This window comes from Zootoca vivipara, chromosome 5, assembly GCF_963506605.1.
Source record: "Zootoca vivipara chromosome 5, rZooViv1.1, whole genome shotgun sequence".
NCBI lineage: Eukaryota > Metazoa > Chordata > Lepidosauria > Squamata > Lacertidae > Zootoca > Zootoca vivipara.
In genome coordinates this window covers 88,034,692-88,050,368 of record NC_083280.1, presented here as the reverse complement: position 1 = coordinate 88,050,368, position 15,677 = coordinate 88,034,692, and the positions used below count along the sequence as shown (strand labels likewise).

The window sequence follows — 15,677 nt, the reverse complement described above, 5'->3', positions numbered from 1 at the left end:
CAGCTGCTCCACCTCATCTCTATAGTCCGCTTCACCCTCCTTATCAGAGATGAGCCTGATCACAGTTGTGTCATCTGCAAATTTGACAACCCTTTTACTAGAGTAAGCAGCGACACAATCATACTTGTAGAGAGTATAAAGGAGCAGACTGAGTATGCATCCCTGTGGTGTTCCTGTGTTAGTCCTAAGCATATGAGAGGTGTAAGGGCCCAGCCGAACCCTCTGGGGGCAATCTGACTGAAAGTCCATTATCCACCCACAGAGTGATGGCGGGAGCCTCAGATCTCCAAGTTTTAGACATCAGACGTTGCGGTAGAATGGTATTAAATGGCGAGCTGAAATCTACAAAAAGCAGTCTGGCATAGCTCCCCCGCTGCTCCAAATGTGCAAGAACAGCATGTAGGGCAATCGCCACAGCATCCTCTGTTGATCTTTTCGTTTTATAGGCAAATTGGAATGTGTCTAGTCCCTCTGGTAGGCAGGCAATAACATAATTGCGTACCAGCTTTTCAAAGCACTTCATGATTACAGGTGTGAGTGCTACTGGACGAAAGTCATTCAGATTTTCCGGATTAGATTTTTTTGGTATTGGAACAATAATAGAAGACTTTAGGCAGGATGGAACCGTAGCCTGGACTAGGGATCGATTTAAAATCCCAGCGAAAACTCCTGCTAGTTGATCTGCACAGTCTCTTAATACCCTTCCAGCTACCGCATCCGGCCCTGTGGCCTTCCTTGAGTTGATTCCCTTCAACACCTTCCTCATCTCTCCTCCTTCCACATTAAATACTACATTCCGTTGCACCAATGATGGTGACTGTGGTGATGGTGGCAAAGTCTCCACAGGTGTCGCTGCAGTTGTTGCTTCAAAACGGGCAAAAAAGACATTCAGCTCCTCTGCAAGGGATGCCCCTCCCTCGTCTGCCAGGGAATCCTTGGATTTACACCCCGTCAATTCCTGTAAACCTCGCCACACCTGCCTAGTGTTGTTACTCTGTAGGTGATTCCCCAACCGCTGTCTATACGCCCCCTTGGCCACACGGATACCTCTCTTTAAGTCCGCTCTGGCTAAACTGTACAGCGACCTATTTCCACTCCTGAAAGCAGTGTTTCTTGTCTTTAGCAACCCCTGGACCTCCCTCGTCATCCAGGGCTTCCTGTTTGGGTAGATCTTTATCCAGCGCCTCGGTGTCATATTGTCAGTGCAGAACCTGATGTAGTCCAGCACTTCCTCAGTTTGAGTCTCTACATCCTGTTGGGCAAATACCTCCCAGTCTGTGTCATGAAAGCAGTCTTGCAGCTGTCTAGATGCTTCAGCCGGCCATATTGTTATACTCCTCTTAATTATTGGAGTCCGTTTCCTCAGTGGAATATATACAGGAGTCAGGAGCGGGGACACATGATCAGATTGACCTAGGTGCGCCAACGGTTCAGCCTTATAGGCCTGTTTGACATTTGTGTACAGCCTGTCCAGAGTCCTTTCTCCCCTGGTTGCACACTTTATATGTTGATAGAATTTAGGTAGGACCACATTCAGATCTGCTTGGTCGAAATCCCCGCATACAATGAATGTGGCCTCAGGATACTTGCATAATTGTCTGCTGACGACATCGTGCAGAAGCCCCAATGCCTCGTTGATGTTCGCATCAGGCGCAATGTATACTATAGTTATCAGTACTGCTGTAAATTCTCGGGGGGTATATATAGGCCTGCATTTAAGCATCATAAATTCCACAGTTGGGGAACAAGCATCATAAATTCCACAGTTGGGGAACAATGACTATCACGGTGTGGTTTGTGCACCAGCAGTTATTCACATATGCACACAAACCACCCCGCTTCTTTTACCAGAGTCCTCTGTTCTGTCGTGACGGAACACTGTATAGCCCAGGCATCCCCAAACTTCAGCCCTCCTGATGTTTTGGACTACAATTCCCATCATCCCTGACCACTGGTCCTGTTAGCTAGGGATCATGGGAGTTGTAGGCCAAAACATCTGGAGGGCCACAGTTTGGGGATGCCTGGTATAGCCTGTTAGTTCTATGGCTGAGTCAGGAATAAGTGGCGTCAGCCAAGTTTCTGTAAGCAACAGAAGACAGCATTCACTCACAGTTCTCTCAGTTGCTATCCACAATTTCCACTCCTCCAGCTTATTCACCAAAGATCTCACATTCGCATAAAAAATGCTGGGAAGTGGTAAGTTATAATGCGGTGTCTTCAACATTAATCGCCTTCCTCCCCTGCAGCCTCTCTTCTGTTTACGGTCTCTCCTGTGCCTCTTCCTTCCCTGGCTCTTTGAAGTCAAAAAATCTTCTTGCAGACTCTCATAATTTATGTAGCACTCGCTCCGTAGCCAAATAGATAACATATCCTGTCGACTATAAACAAGTCTATTTTGGCAAGACAAAAAAAGCAAAATTCTGAGTTAAGGAGCAACCAGCCGCTGCATCTGCACACGCCGCCATATTGAAATTATTTAAATAATTTTAATACTGGGGCTTACATAATATTTTTTTTAAAAATCAACTTCTTAGCAACGTTAGGTAAAGGTAAAGGGACCCCTGACCATTAGGTCCAGTTGTGACCGACTGGGGTTGTGGCGCTCATCTCACGTTATTGGCCGAGGGAGCCGGCATACAGCTTTCAGGTCATGTGGCCAGCATGACAAAGCCACTTCTGGCAAACCAGAACAGCACACGGAAACGCCGTTTTCCTTCCTGCTGTAGCAGTACCTATTTATCTACTTGCACTTTGATGTGCTTTTGAACTGCTAGGTGGGCAGGAGCTGGGACCGAGCAATGGGAGCTCACCCCGTCGCGGGGATTCGAACCGCCGACCTTCTGATCGGCAAGCCCTAGGCTCTGTGGTTTAACCCACAGCGCCACCCGCGTTAGGTAGAGGCAACGTTAGGTAGAGGCAAACTCCTGAATTCTGCTTAGAGGGATTTCTGCTTAGAGTGGTATAACGTAGGCATTTATATGTATGTGTATATAATATATTGGTTTTCCTTTTGGTTTTCTCTGACTAAATTACTGCTGGTTTGGGGTTGAGTATATGTGCCTTTCTTTCCTTTTCAGATAGTTCACATCTTAAATATGACTTCTGCCAAGATCCTGTCTTTTTCATTGCTCCCTGAGGAAAGTCTCCATTCTCTTCAGTCTCGCATTGAGTCGGAGACCGGGATCAGCACAGGGAACCAAGAGCTTTTGCTTGAGATGGGAATTTGCCTTGACCCTCGGAAGCCAGCCTCTCAGTGTGTTATTGATGGCGTAGTAAGATTCCCTTTTTAATTCCAGTAAACGGGGAATATATAATATATTTGCACCAGCCTTTTATTTGCCTACAGTTAAGGGTGAAGTTTCTGTTCTTTACAACTACCACTCACCCAGTTGTTTCCTTTCCTCCGCTCTTCCCCATGTACGCCTTGTATCTTTTTCAGTTCATACATAAGTTTTCTGGTTCTGTTGAGGAAAAAATATATATTGACTATTAAAAGAGTTATATTCAACATAGATTCATAGAATTGTAGAGTTGGAAGGGACCCTGAAGGCCATCTAGTTCAACTCCTTGTAATGCAGGAATCCTGCCTACAGTCAGTTCTGTCAGCACATGGATTTTCCTAATGGGGCAGAACCATTTCCCTCTGTGTGTGCCCTAAATCTTCCCATCCAGAGCAAATTTGGGAGTATTCTGGGGCGTGTGAGCTGGGGGAGAACAAGGATGGTCTTCTTGTGCTAGGAGCAACTTTTGCTTGCACAACAATTTAGTTTAACACAATCCACATAGTTTTGCACAGTTGACTTGTGCCTGGGGTGGCCTCCTCTGTTTTTCCCCTCAAGTTTGCAATCATGGTTCTCTGAATTACAGCTGCTTATTCTGTGGGAATTTTTGACTTGTTTGTTTCTCTTTTCTCCTTGGCAGAGAGGCTGGGATAGCTACATGGTTTATTTGTTTGATAAAAGCAAAACTATCTATGAAGGCCCCTTTGCTTCCAGGAGTCTGTCCGAGTGTGTAAATTATATTGGTAAGTATATTGCAGTTCAGACCTGATGATTAGTTGCTATGAGCAGGGACATAACTTTCAGAGCAGTAGTAATAAAAATATTATTTAGGTTGACTAATTGTTCTGTATCTGCTATGATGCAGTGTAACTAATATATTTCATGATCCCATTACCGTAAGGGAAACACAATGGCCAGTTGTTTCACAAAATCAGCCCATAATAGTTGCAGGCGTAGTGTATTCAGAGGTGACGTTCCTTGTATTTCCTTGGTTAGGATTTTTGAAGCATTAATTGTTATAGTAGACATTTTTGTGTGCCTCAATGGCCAGATACAATGTTTGAAATCCAGCTAATCACACCTAGCTTGATAAAGTTTTATGAGGAACTCCAGACCATTAATAAGACATTCTTACGAGGAGAAGCCAATTAGGCTGTATATTTTTGGACTTCCCGTGTTTTTGTTCATTTTTATCACACGGTCTGTTATTTAGGTGCACAAGTTTTACCCTCATCCTTGCCCCACCAGCCTTTTCTTTTGGTCCAAAATCTAGCTAGTCATTTCCCTTCTTGTTCCATCCCTCAGTGGGTGGGATGAGAGTCTTCTTGTTCCTTTGTACCTTTGAGGGTTGCGCTAGCAGCACCTCAGGCAGTTTTCTCCTCGGTGAAGGCAGTCTAGAAACAAGAAGAGCAAAGATTCCCTGTACTATGCAGTGATTCCTTTTTTCAGGGTAGAAGGGAATATTCCCATTTGTGTATGAAACGGATGGAAAGTCTTCTGTAGCAATTAAAACTATTCGTTGTACTTGAAGAATCGGGTCTGGAAGAGCAACATAACTGCTGAGTCCCACTCCTGCTTTCCCATAATTTCCTGCTTTTTGAGTCCCATGGAAAACTCCAATCTTAGTTTTAAACATTACGACAGCAGTTTTATTGTGCAGTTTGATCAGTCCAGTGGAGGGACCTGCCTAGACATCCGCACAAGCAGAAATCATCAGAGGAACTGAATCTTTTGTTTTTCCTGTACTATTCCATTTGATATGGTGGTGTGTTAGATTTCAGGCGTTCTTTTTGAGTGCAATTCAAAAATGTCTCTTGTTTATAACTGTTCTGGTTCTGGGTTGCCTCTAATAAAAATGCACTGGTACCTTTTTATATTGCAGATCTTAATGTTTTCATCTGTTATGTTTCCTTCCTTTTTTCCTCACACAGTGCAAGAGAGCAAAATTCAGCTCCCCATTGTGCAGCTTCGTAAGATATGGGCTGAAGCTGTGCATTACATCATTGGACTAAAAGAAGATTACGGCCGGCTGTTCCAGGGGCAAAGAGCTGCAATGTAAGCCAGCGATTCAGTAACCGAGATCAGGGGGGAAAGGGTGGCAAGTGTGTGTTCAGGCTACCCAAAAAGCACTGCTTGGTTTGTTTGTTTGTTTTTAAAAATGCAGAGTTTACTTCTTTGTTTCTGTGAAATCCATATGGGATACAGGGCATGGTGAGTCTTCATTAACAAGAGAATTATAGTGGCTTCCTGATGGCATAAGATTTTGTGGGGGGACTGAAGCAGAGCAGTAAGCAATAAGACAGACAAGGACCTCATGCTTTGAATACCCCTCCAACCCTTTTTCAGCCTCACTCCCATATTCACTTATGGATCATTTTCTGGGGGGTTGCATGCCAGTGATGGGCAAGAAAGAGCACTGAGCAGGGCCAGTGTAAGGGGTGGGAAGAGGAGGTGTAACCTTAGGAGAGTCCTGCTGGCTGTGTAGATAGGCCCGGGGGGGGGGCACCTGAGGTTGTCCACACCTGACATCCGGGATGTGGACTTCATAAAGCTCCATGCAGACACAGTAGAAATTCTCCGCACCACGAAGCAACTGCTAACACCTGCTTTGTTTGGGTTGTCTAGGCTGAGTCTTCTTAGGTACAATGCCAATTTAACCAAAATGAAAAACAACATGGTGTCCGCATCTCAGCAACTGAAAGCAAAGCTGAAATTCTTCCAGCAGAGCATCCACCTTGACTTGGAGAAATACAGTGATCAGATGACATACGGAATATGTAAGTATTTGGAGGAACTGGTGCTCAGGGCCACATTAGCAGTAAGAAGGGGTGGTCTGTCCCGTTTTGCCACCTAAGGCAAAATGGAATTGCTGCCTCCGGCCCCCCTGTGATCCCCTCCCCACTTCCGCTGCCACTGCGCCCCAGCACTGAATAATAATAATAATAATAATAATAATAATAATAATAATAATAATAATTTATTTATACCCTGTCCATCCGGCTGGGTTTCCCCAGCCACTCTGGGCGGCTTCCAAAAGAAATATTAAAATACACTAATTTCTTAAAGATTAAAAGATCTGGTAGTTGGTTTTCTTTTTGACATCTGGTGGGAGGGCGTTCCACAGGGCGGGTGCCACTACCGAGAAGGCCCTCTGCCTGGTTCCCTGTAACTTGGCTTCTCGCAGCAAGGGAACCGCCAGAAGGCCCTCAGCACTGGACCTCAGTGTCTGGGCAGAGCGAGGGAGGTGGAGACGCTCCTTCAGGTATACTGGACCGAGGCCGTTTAGGGCTTTAAAGGTCAGCACCAACACTTTGAATTGTGCTCAGAAACGTACTGGGAGCCAATGTAGGTCTTTCAGGACCGGTGTTATGTGGTCTCGGCGGCTGCTCCCAGTCACCAATCTAGCTGCCGCATTCTGGATTAGTTGTAGTTTCCGAGTCACCTTCAAAGGCAGCCCCACGTAGAGCGCATTGCAGTAGTCCAAGCGAGAGATAACTAGAGCATGCACCACTCTGGCGAGACAGGTAGGGTTTCAGCCTGCGTACCAGATGGAGCTGAACTCGATGGGAGCCAGGGAGCCAGGGAGCTCTGCAAAGGGTTGCTGCTTGGCTTATTCACTCGGGAGCATGGAAGAGAAGTGGCAGTGCTATGTGTCAGAATGCCTCCCTCTCTGCTGTGGAAGTGGTGGGACATCCACTGCTTGAGACAGGTGCCTTATGGGCAAGCCAGCTCTAACTATAGGATAGATCCTGCTTTGGACACCCATCTGTACAAGGATGCCCCACCCCACAACTGTGGTTGCAATGCTGCTTTACTTCCTATAATCTTTCAAAGTTCAGTAAGACCAAATTCAGGGGAGCTTGCCTCCTGCCCTCTTCTAGTCCTCCTTATTCAAAACATACTTAGCCTTATAAAGTAGGAGGGAGCCAGTGGCAGAGAGAAATGGCTGATGACAAGCAAAGCCTTGTAGTTGTCGTCATCCAAGCCTGGCAGGTGACTGGCAGATAAACCCGTTGTGAGCCAGGTCCAGACTTGAGGTCATAAGTTGGCCAAGGTTTTTCAAAAGGGGGAGTCTGATTTTTGAGATTCATCAGCATCACCACTTCAAAATGTGCATGTTTTTTAAAAAAATAAAGGCTGTTTATTTTCAGCGAACGTTGCTGCTTTAAATTAACACAAATATGTTTCTTTAAGCCTCGGAAAAGATGCTGAAAGCCTGGAAAGAAATGGAAGAAAAGGCCTTGCAGTGCGAACAGGTACGGAAGATGAAAATACTGCCAAATGGGCAATGACCAGGGCTTTCAGTCTGCCTCACCACATGATTGCCCACAAGCACACACAGAGTTGAGCAGAATCTTACCACCACCTAGCAATTGCCACCATCAGTGTGCACACGCACATACTTTCCTATCAAAAGTGGGAGGAGAAACTCCCTCAAGATACTTCCCAGTGTATAGAATTCTCTCTCGTTTTCAGGCTGGAGATATTGGCTACTTGGATGATCAGATCATGGCTTTGCACACTGAGATTGTGGAATTGCAGAGGAGTCCCCATGCACGACGTCAGGGTGAACTCATGGAGAATCTGTAAGAAACGAAGCTATTCTCATTTGTGATTTTTTTGCAGGCTAACAAGTTTAAGGTGTTCCGTTATTTGTTAGTATCTTATTCTTTTGCATTGTATTAGTGTGGGGATTTTTTTAATAGTCTCTCCACTCTTCAGGACCTAGATGGCTAATAATAGTATATGTATTTAAAATCAGTGCTTTTTTTTCTGGAGAGATGCAGAGGTACGCATACCCCTAAAATTTTTGTGAATCTTTGTACTTTTGTCCATTTACTGTATTTTCCCTGATTTGAACTATAAAATGGTGATTTTCTTGAGTCAGAATGAGAGTACCCCTAAACATTTTTTTAGAAAAAAAGCACTGTTTAAAATAATACTATAATTTTGGCATAGAGCAAATATCCTCGTATATGTAGGAAACTTAAGGTCTGGAAAGAAGCCTGGGAGAATTGCTTCTCCCTACTTGCACTAAAAAGAAACATGCGTTCAGTTTTTGGACAGTGAAAACCCATCAAGGATTGAGTCCACCAACTGGGTGTGGTGAACAGCCAAGTCATTAATTGTTTTGCTGCTTGCCTGCGATTTTAAAAAGCAAGGAAGATGTGCCCTTTCAGTTGCTCAACAATACATGGCTGGTAGGCTTTGTTCATTATTAGTTGTCACAAATTTCGCAATCCTGTGCCAACTGCTCAGCGTTTCATCTAATGTTTGTGGGTATAACTTGTGCAATGGAACCCCTACTTCCCCCTGCCTGCCTTCCAGATCTGGTCTGGATATTTCCCCCCAGCCCTGCAGAACAGATTGAAGTCCTTGTGCAAACAGGACAACTTTGTTGGATACAACCCTCAGATCTTGCAGGTCAAAGACGCATTTAATTCTGTTTTTAGAATACAGTGGTACCTCTACTTACGAATTTAATGCGTTCCGAACGCACATTTGTAAGTCGAAAAAAATTGTAAGTCGAATCCCATAGGAATGCATTGGGAGAAAAAAATCGTAAGTCGAAGCAACCCTATCTAAAAATTCGTAAGTAGAAAAAATCCTATCTAAAACGCATCCAAGATGGCGGACGGAGCTCCATTCGTAAGTAGAAACATTTGTAAGTAGAGTTATTCGTAAGTAGAGGTACCACTGTATTGGGCAACAATTTAAGAGTGGAAGTATGAGAATCCTGAGTACAGTGGTACCTCGGGTTACAAACGATTCAGGTTACAAACTCTACTAACCCAGAAGTAGTACCTCGAGTTTCAAACTTTCCCCCAGGATGAGAATGGAAATCGCGCGGCGGCAGCGGGATGCCCCATTGGTGAAAGCGTGCCTCAGGTTAAGAACAGTTTCGGGTTAAGAACGGACCTCTGGAACGAATTAAGTTCGTAACCCGAGGTACCACTGTATTGACTTTTGAACACTAAAGTTGTCACTTTGACATCAGTGCCGTTTCCACTATGCCGAAGTGCCTACTGGGGTGTGTAACTTTTCTAGGGTATTGTAATTAACCACATGACGCCCTGAAACGGTTGCTAGCTAATAGATGAAACCAGTATTTTCTTGCCCCTTCTTAGATACCTGTCCTGGGGTCTCACCCAAATGTGTCAAGACTTCAGCAGTTGGTTCATTCTGGATCTCGGGTGCACAAAACTGACTGGCTGGTTGTCATTTTTCTAGGCAGTCATATAGTAATGAAACCCCTGGATGATCTTGTGTTGTGATTTATTTAGAGCCAGTTTTGACCATGAAAAATGGAGAGAAGATTGGGTCTTCTTGCAGATAGACCTGTATCTGTAGGAATTGCTTGTCTAGCTTGCTTGAGTTAAGATGAAAATGTTTTCTATTGTTCATTAGTTGCTTCCCCCCCCCCAAATGAAACCAAAAGTGACTTACAAAAAAGGAGGATAAAAACAAGCATGAAAACAAGGACAGGAGGTTAATACACAATTTTTTTGGTGTAACACAGGCATCCCCAAACTTCGGCCCTCCAGATGTTTTGGACTAAAAAATTCCATCTTCCCCGACCACTGATCCTGTTAGGTAGGGATCATGGGAGTTGTAGGCCAAAGCATCCGGAGGGCCGCAGTTTGGGGGTGCCTGGTGTAACAGATCCAACCCTACCCCAACAGTGAGTCAAAATTACTTGGTGAGAATTTGCCATTACTTTCTACCAAGTTAAAAAAAATATGTTTTTTTCCTTTACTCAAAGCTTTTACACTGTGACACCAATTGATTGATTGGCCATCCAATTTCATTTCTGGAAATGTCCCAATTGATAGCAAGAGAGAGAGAGAGAGAGAGAGAGAGAGAGAGAGAGAGAGAGAGAGAGAGAGAGAGAGAGAGAGAGAGAGAGAGAGAGAGAGAGGAAACTGTGCTTACAATTTTTATCTTTTTACAGTGAGCAAAGAGCTATAGAACTCTACAAGCAATTAAAACCAAGACCCCCAGGTATGGAAATGGCTCCAGAACACTTTGTGTTAAATTTGAGGTTTTGCAAAGAACAATAAGGCAGGCAAGTGCTGATGTGGACAGACGTTGTTGGCAAAGGATGTTAAGCAAGTCCAGGAACATTCTGGGATGTTAAATTTAACAAATAAGAAAAAGCAGAAGTGAGCAACTGAATTGTTTACATGCCTTGCATATATTTTTTTCATTCTTTTCTAAGTTTATATGATCATTTCTAATGGATCTCAGAGTGTAAGAATTTAGAATATGTAGACTTTCTGCTGCCCATTCCTATAGCATTAATTATGAGTTGCCATCCTTTTGCCACCTAAGTGCATCACTTCTGCAGTTTTTTAAATGGTGTTTACAATAGTCTGTGAAACTCATTGCAAAAGAATGGTTGCATGAAGCAACCATTAGAAATGAAAGATTTGTTTGATTACAAAATGTTCTAGCTATGTTGATCAAGCCTGCAATTTCAGACTTGTCCTAAACAACTAACCAGTGTTTAGTAATGGGAAATGCGTAAATCAGTTTTTCTTCTTGTCAATGTTTTTCAACATCTGGTGTTGTTTTTTAAATGGCTGTTAAGAGGAGCACTCTACTGATCACGTGACAGGTATCCCTTTCAGATCATTCCTACAGTGACAGCACAGAGATGGTGAAGATCATAGTCCATACAGTTCACACTCAAGATCGCGTGCTCAAGGAACTCTTCAAACATCTTAGGTACAACGTGCAGCCCTCTTTCTGCAGATTCACACATTTTCATTCCAATCTGATATATGACCAAGCAAACATATATTGATAGCCCATGAGGCACGTTAGTCCTGTGCCGAGTTTAAGATCTGTCTACTCTATAGCCATCCTTTTCGTTGGTTTTTATCTCTGTCCCTTAGTGTTAACAGTGTTAAGTTGTTTGCAGTTTTGAAGGGAAGAAAGGCTAGACGTGTACAAATAAGTCTCGAAAAGGCACGTAGAGGCCTGTTTCAAGATTTTTTTAATTTTTAATTTTTTAGATTGCTTCCTGTAAATATCCTGGTGGGGGGTTGTGAGGGAAAAATATATCTGTGTACTCCTGACAATGAGAAATAGTCAGGGGTGGCTAATCTGTCGCTGTCCAGACCAGGGGTCCCCAAACTAAGGCCCGGGGGCCGGATCTGGCTCAATCGCCTTCTAAATCCGGCCCGCGGACGGTCCAGGAATCAGCATGTTTTTACATGAGTAGAATGTCTCCTTTTATTTAAAATGCATCTCTGGGTTATTTGTGGGGCCTGCCTGGTGTTTTTACGTGAGTAGAATGTGTCCTTTTATTTAAAACACATCTCTGGGTTATTTGTGGGGCATAGGAATTCGTTCATTTCCCCCCCAAAATATAGTCCGGCCCCCAACAAGGTCTGAGGGTCAGTGGACCGGCCCCCTGCTGAAAAAGTTTGCTGACCCCTGGTCCAGACTGTCATTGGTCCCTGCTAGAATGCCTAGTGCAGGCATGGCCAAACTTGGCCCTCCAGCTGTTTTGGGACTACAACTCCCATCGTCCCTAGCTAACAGGACCAGTGGTCAGGGATGATGGGAATTGTAATCCCAAAACAGCTGGAGGGCCAAGTTTGGCCATGCCTGGCCTAGTGGCTGGGATGATAGAAGTTGCAATCTAACCTCTGGAGGACCCATGTTAGCCACCCCTGCTTTAAGGTAGGATCTGAACCATTTATAACTTTACATTAAAACTTAATTGGGAAGTTGTAAATATCATAGAAATTCTACTCAGTATTGATCCAAAGCAGATTCCAGCGTATAGTTAGCAGAGTAACAATTCAAACACATTGCAGGATTCCCAAAAAAATAGACCAGAGGCAATGAATATTTCACCCAGCAGAGCTTTACTGCTACTGAAGGCAAATGAGCATAATGGTCACAAATCCAATACATTCAGGATTGGCACTGTCCATAAGAAATCCAGTTGAAGCAGACTGCACTTAAACTTACAATAACTTACAATAAGACTGGTTACAGGTAGGTAGCCGTGTTGGTCTGGGTCGAAGTAAAATAAAATAAAAATTCCTTCAGTAGCACCTTAAAGACCAACTAAGTTTTTATTTTGGTATGAGCTTTCGTGTGCATGCACACTTCTTCTTCTTATCTGAAGAAGTGTGCATGCACACGAAAGCTCATACCAAAATAAAAACTTAGTTGGTCTTTAAGGTGCTACTGAAGGAATTTTTTTTTATTTTACAATAAGACTAAACCTTAACATTGTCTATGTAGAGAACACCACCCCAGAAGGAAAAGAGATAGAAAGAGAAAGGTGAAACCTAGGCTCCTGGCCCTACTTTTATAGTCAGCATGACCTTGACCGAAAGAGATAAGAGAACCAGTTTAAACCAGCTGTACTCATACACATGAGAAACACAAACTGGCAGTTAAGCCATAAAGCGCATGGGTAGAATATGTGAAGTGGTATTTTATTGAGCCGGTAAAATGTCATTTCTTTGATTGCAATTCCATAAAAACATAGCTATGGCATCCTGATCAAAACACCCTAATATAACTGGATGGCAATGGAAACCTTGCACGGCGGCTGTGTGGTAAGAATGCACATGTCGGCTGAAAAGTAGGAGATTTGCGTGATCTGGTGTTCTGATCACGTGGCATCTCTACCCACGAGCAGGCGCTTGGGCGTTGGGGCTTTCTTCATGCACAGCATGCAGTTAGTGGAAGAAAAAGGCACGGTGTCTGGAGCAGGGTTAAAAGCACCTCCCCACTCCTAGTTCTACACACTTTTGCTCTCCATGCGAGTAATGTGTGTATTCCTAAGGGGCTAAAGGTAAGGGGGTGAAACAGCCAGAGAATTTGTGATTTGGGAGGGTGATGGATTAGGGAGTCAGAAACCCAGGTAAATGGAACAGAGGAAGAAAATAGTGCTGAGAAAAGCAGGAGCCAAGGGGACTGCGAGGTGGGGGGATATTGAGTGGGACCAGTAGGCAAAGATGAGTTGTGTGTTGCTGGTAGGAAAGCAGCAGACTAGCAGTGCTTTCCTGCGGTGTTTTCCAGGAAACCTCAATGCCAGTTTGTTTTCTTGCTTGTATTAAATCTTTTTCATGTTCTATTTGCTGTGTGCTTTAAAAAAGCAGATTTAAGTGTTACCATTTTGGTCCCTTTTCTGCTCATTTATATATTAAGATCAACACATATCCTTGGGGCTTCTAGGTACTGACGACGCAGCTTCTGAAGCTCTGAACCACAGGATCCTGGCAACACATGAAATGCATATTGTATCTTTCTGCAATAATTTCCAAAAAGCTTACAGTACATTCATTTTGTTTCTGATGTCCAGATGACAAAAAGTTGATGCCCAACCTATACATCTTTTTTTTTTCCATCACAGCAAACTGTTGGGTAGTAAACAGAAGATTATTGATTTGCTTCCAAAGATTGAAGTGGCTCTGAATAATATCAAAGAGGCTGACAATTCACTGATGCAGATGCAAGCGAAAAGGCAGCGGGAAATCTGGCATTTGCTGAAAATTGCTTGCGTAAGGGTTTGTCCTCTTAATTTCAGAAGCAATCCTTTTTCAATTGATGAAACATTATGTTACAGATACCTGTAACTGTATATCTAGAAGTGCATTGTGCTGAAGTTGAAAAAATGACATGGGAAAGAATTTATAATCACAGTATAGGTCTCACCGCTAAGGTTCACAGGAAGAAATATTTGCTTCTTGCCTGCTGGATTAGTGGCAATATGACAGTTGGTCTCCAAGCAAATTGCCAAAAACATTTGTGTTGGTTTTCTCTTCAAGTGTGTTTTAAATGTCATAGCTGCATTGTATGCTGGCTAGACAAACAAAATGGAATTTCAGACATTACAATGTATGGGGGGGGGAATCGTGGATGGATTTGCACTTTCCTTTATACTGCATAGTGTATTGTTCTATGTGCCTCATATCTTTGGGCCTCAGAGATTATAAATTTGTAACTATTTAGGATCTGTGCTATTATTTCTGTAGACTTGCATACCATAGGCATACTACTTACGTATTATATGTAACTGCAGTCACTACTTAGGATGTGAATACTTTGTTGAAAGAACAATTGGATGAATCTGAAAATTCTGGATCTGAAAATTGGGAATTCTTTTTTCTTTTTGTAGACCCAGAGTTCTGCTAAATCTCCTGTGAGTTCCAATGTGGATAGCACAATTACATCTTCAGTGCCTGCACTGCTCTTCTCACAGACATCACCAGGAAATGCGCTTCAGCCTCTTTCTTCTATGGAAACATCTAGAAATGTGTAAGCCTAATGGAAATTAACAATTTGTTTGCTCTTTACAGCCATACTTAAATTTTAGCCACTTACTCTCCACTTCCACTAGAAATTATGATACTGAATAATAGTGAGAGGGCTTACTGCTGGTCAAAACATGCTACCGTACATAAGATGCGGCATTTACCAAACTGTGACTACTCAGTTGGGATAATCCCGATTTCCCTTTTCAGGCCACCATTTGCACATTTGATAGAAGAAAATCTAAGCTACCTCGACAATTTTAGCACTATTATACAAGAAGCAAAACGTGACCAGAGTAACAGCATGATGGTAAGTCTAGAGGGCTCCACTTGGTGTTGATTTTGAATAAGAAGAACCTTTTTGCAAAATGAGCAGCGAAGACTTTTCTTCCTTCTACCCCTAGAATAATAATAATAATAATAATAATAATAATAATAATAATAATAATAATAATTTATTATTTATACCCCGCCCATCTGGCTGGGTTTCCCCAGCCACTCTGGGCGGCTTCCAACAGAAATATTAGAATACACTAATTTCTTAAAGATTAAAAGCTTCCCTAAACAGGGCTGCCTTCAGATGTCCTCTAAAAGTCTGGTAGTTGGAAGATAGGGACAAGTTCTTCTGTAGGCTTTTATTCAATAGAGATTGAGCTGAGTGGAAGAAGCGGCTCTTTCAGTTTTGTGTGAGGGTGGTAAAATTTGGGGTTGAGATCGGAATCCTCTTGAAATTTCAGACAACTTTTCAGTTTTAGTCCTGTCGGCTGAGGATTGGGAGAGGAGAGGGGCCATTAATTTCCTTTCCCTGCTTGCAGCATTTTGGTAATAATCTTTAAATACTCAGAACTCTCCAGTTGCTTGCTCGGTGCACTTGCTCCAGAAGGTTAACAACATTTTCACTTTGTGAAAATCAGCAAAAAGAGAGAGGCATCTGTTGACTGGGCTGTGTGGTAGAACAGAGAGGTCTATCATGGGAGCAGGAGGGCAGGAATGGTAAAAACACAGATCTTCCACTGCTCATCCTATTCCCTGTAGCCACATTTCAGCACTGTGGCTGAGGGCACTCAACAGATATGGCCACCCGTCCACGCTTCCCTTCCCTCCCTCTGTT

General features: G+C 43.2%; 1 protein-coding gene across 1 annotated transcript in view; it reads left to right on the top strand.

The window, feature by feature from the left end:
* Positions 1 to 15,677, top strand: part of CHUK (component of inhibitor of nuclear factor kappa B kinase complex) — a 31,787-nt gene that overhangs the window by 13,577 nt on the left and 2,533 nt on the right. Inside the window, exons 10-20 of the mRNA XM_035137714.2 lie at positions 3,078 to 3,272; positions 3,922 to 4,024; positions 5,213 to 5,336; positions 5,907 to 6,058; positions 7,476 to 7,537; positions 7,758 to 7,867; positions 10,234 to 10,283; positions 10,913 to 11,009; positions 13,666 to 13,813; positions 14,431 to 14,570; positions 14,777 to 14,876. Coding sequence (XP_034993605.1) covers positions 3,078 to 3,272; positions 3,922 to 4,024; positions 5,213 to 5,336; positions 5,907 to 6,058; positions 7,476 to 7,537; positions 7,758 to 7,867; positions 10,234 to 10,283; positions 10,913 to 11,009; positions 13,666 to 13,813; positions 14,431 to 14,570; positions 14,777 to 14,876 — 1,281 coding nt within the window. The remainder of the gene's footprint in view (positions 1 to 3,077; positions 3,273 to 3,921; positions 4,025 to 5,212; positions 5,337 to 5,906; positions 6,059 to 7,475; positions 7,538 to 7,757; positions 7,868 to 10,233; positions 10,284 to 10,912; positions 11,010 to 13,665; positions 13,814 to 14,430; positions 14,571 to 14,776; positions 14,877 to 15,677) is intronic.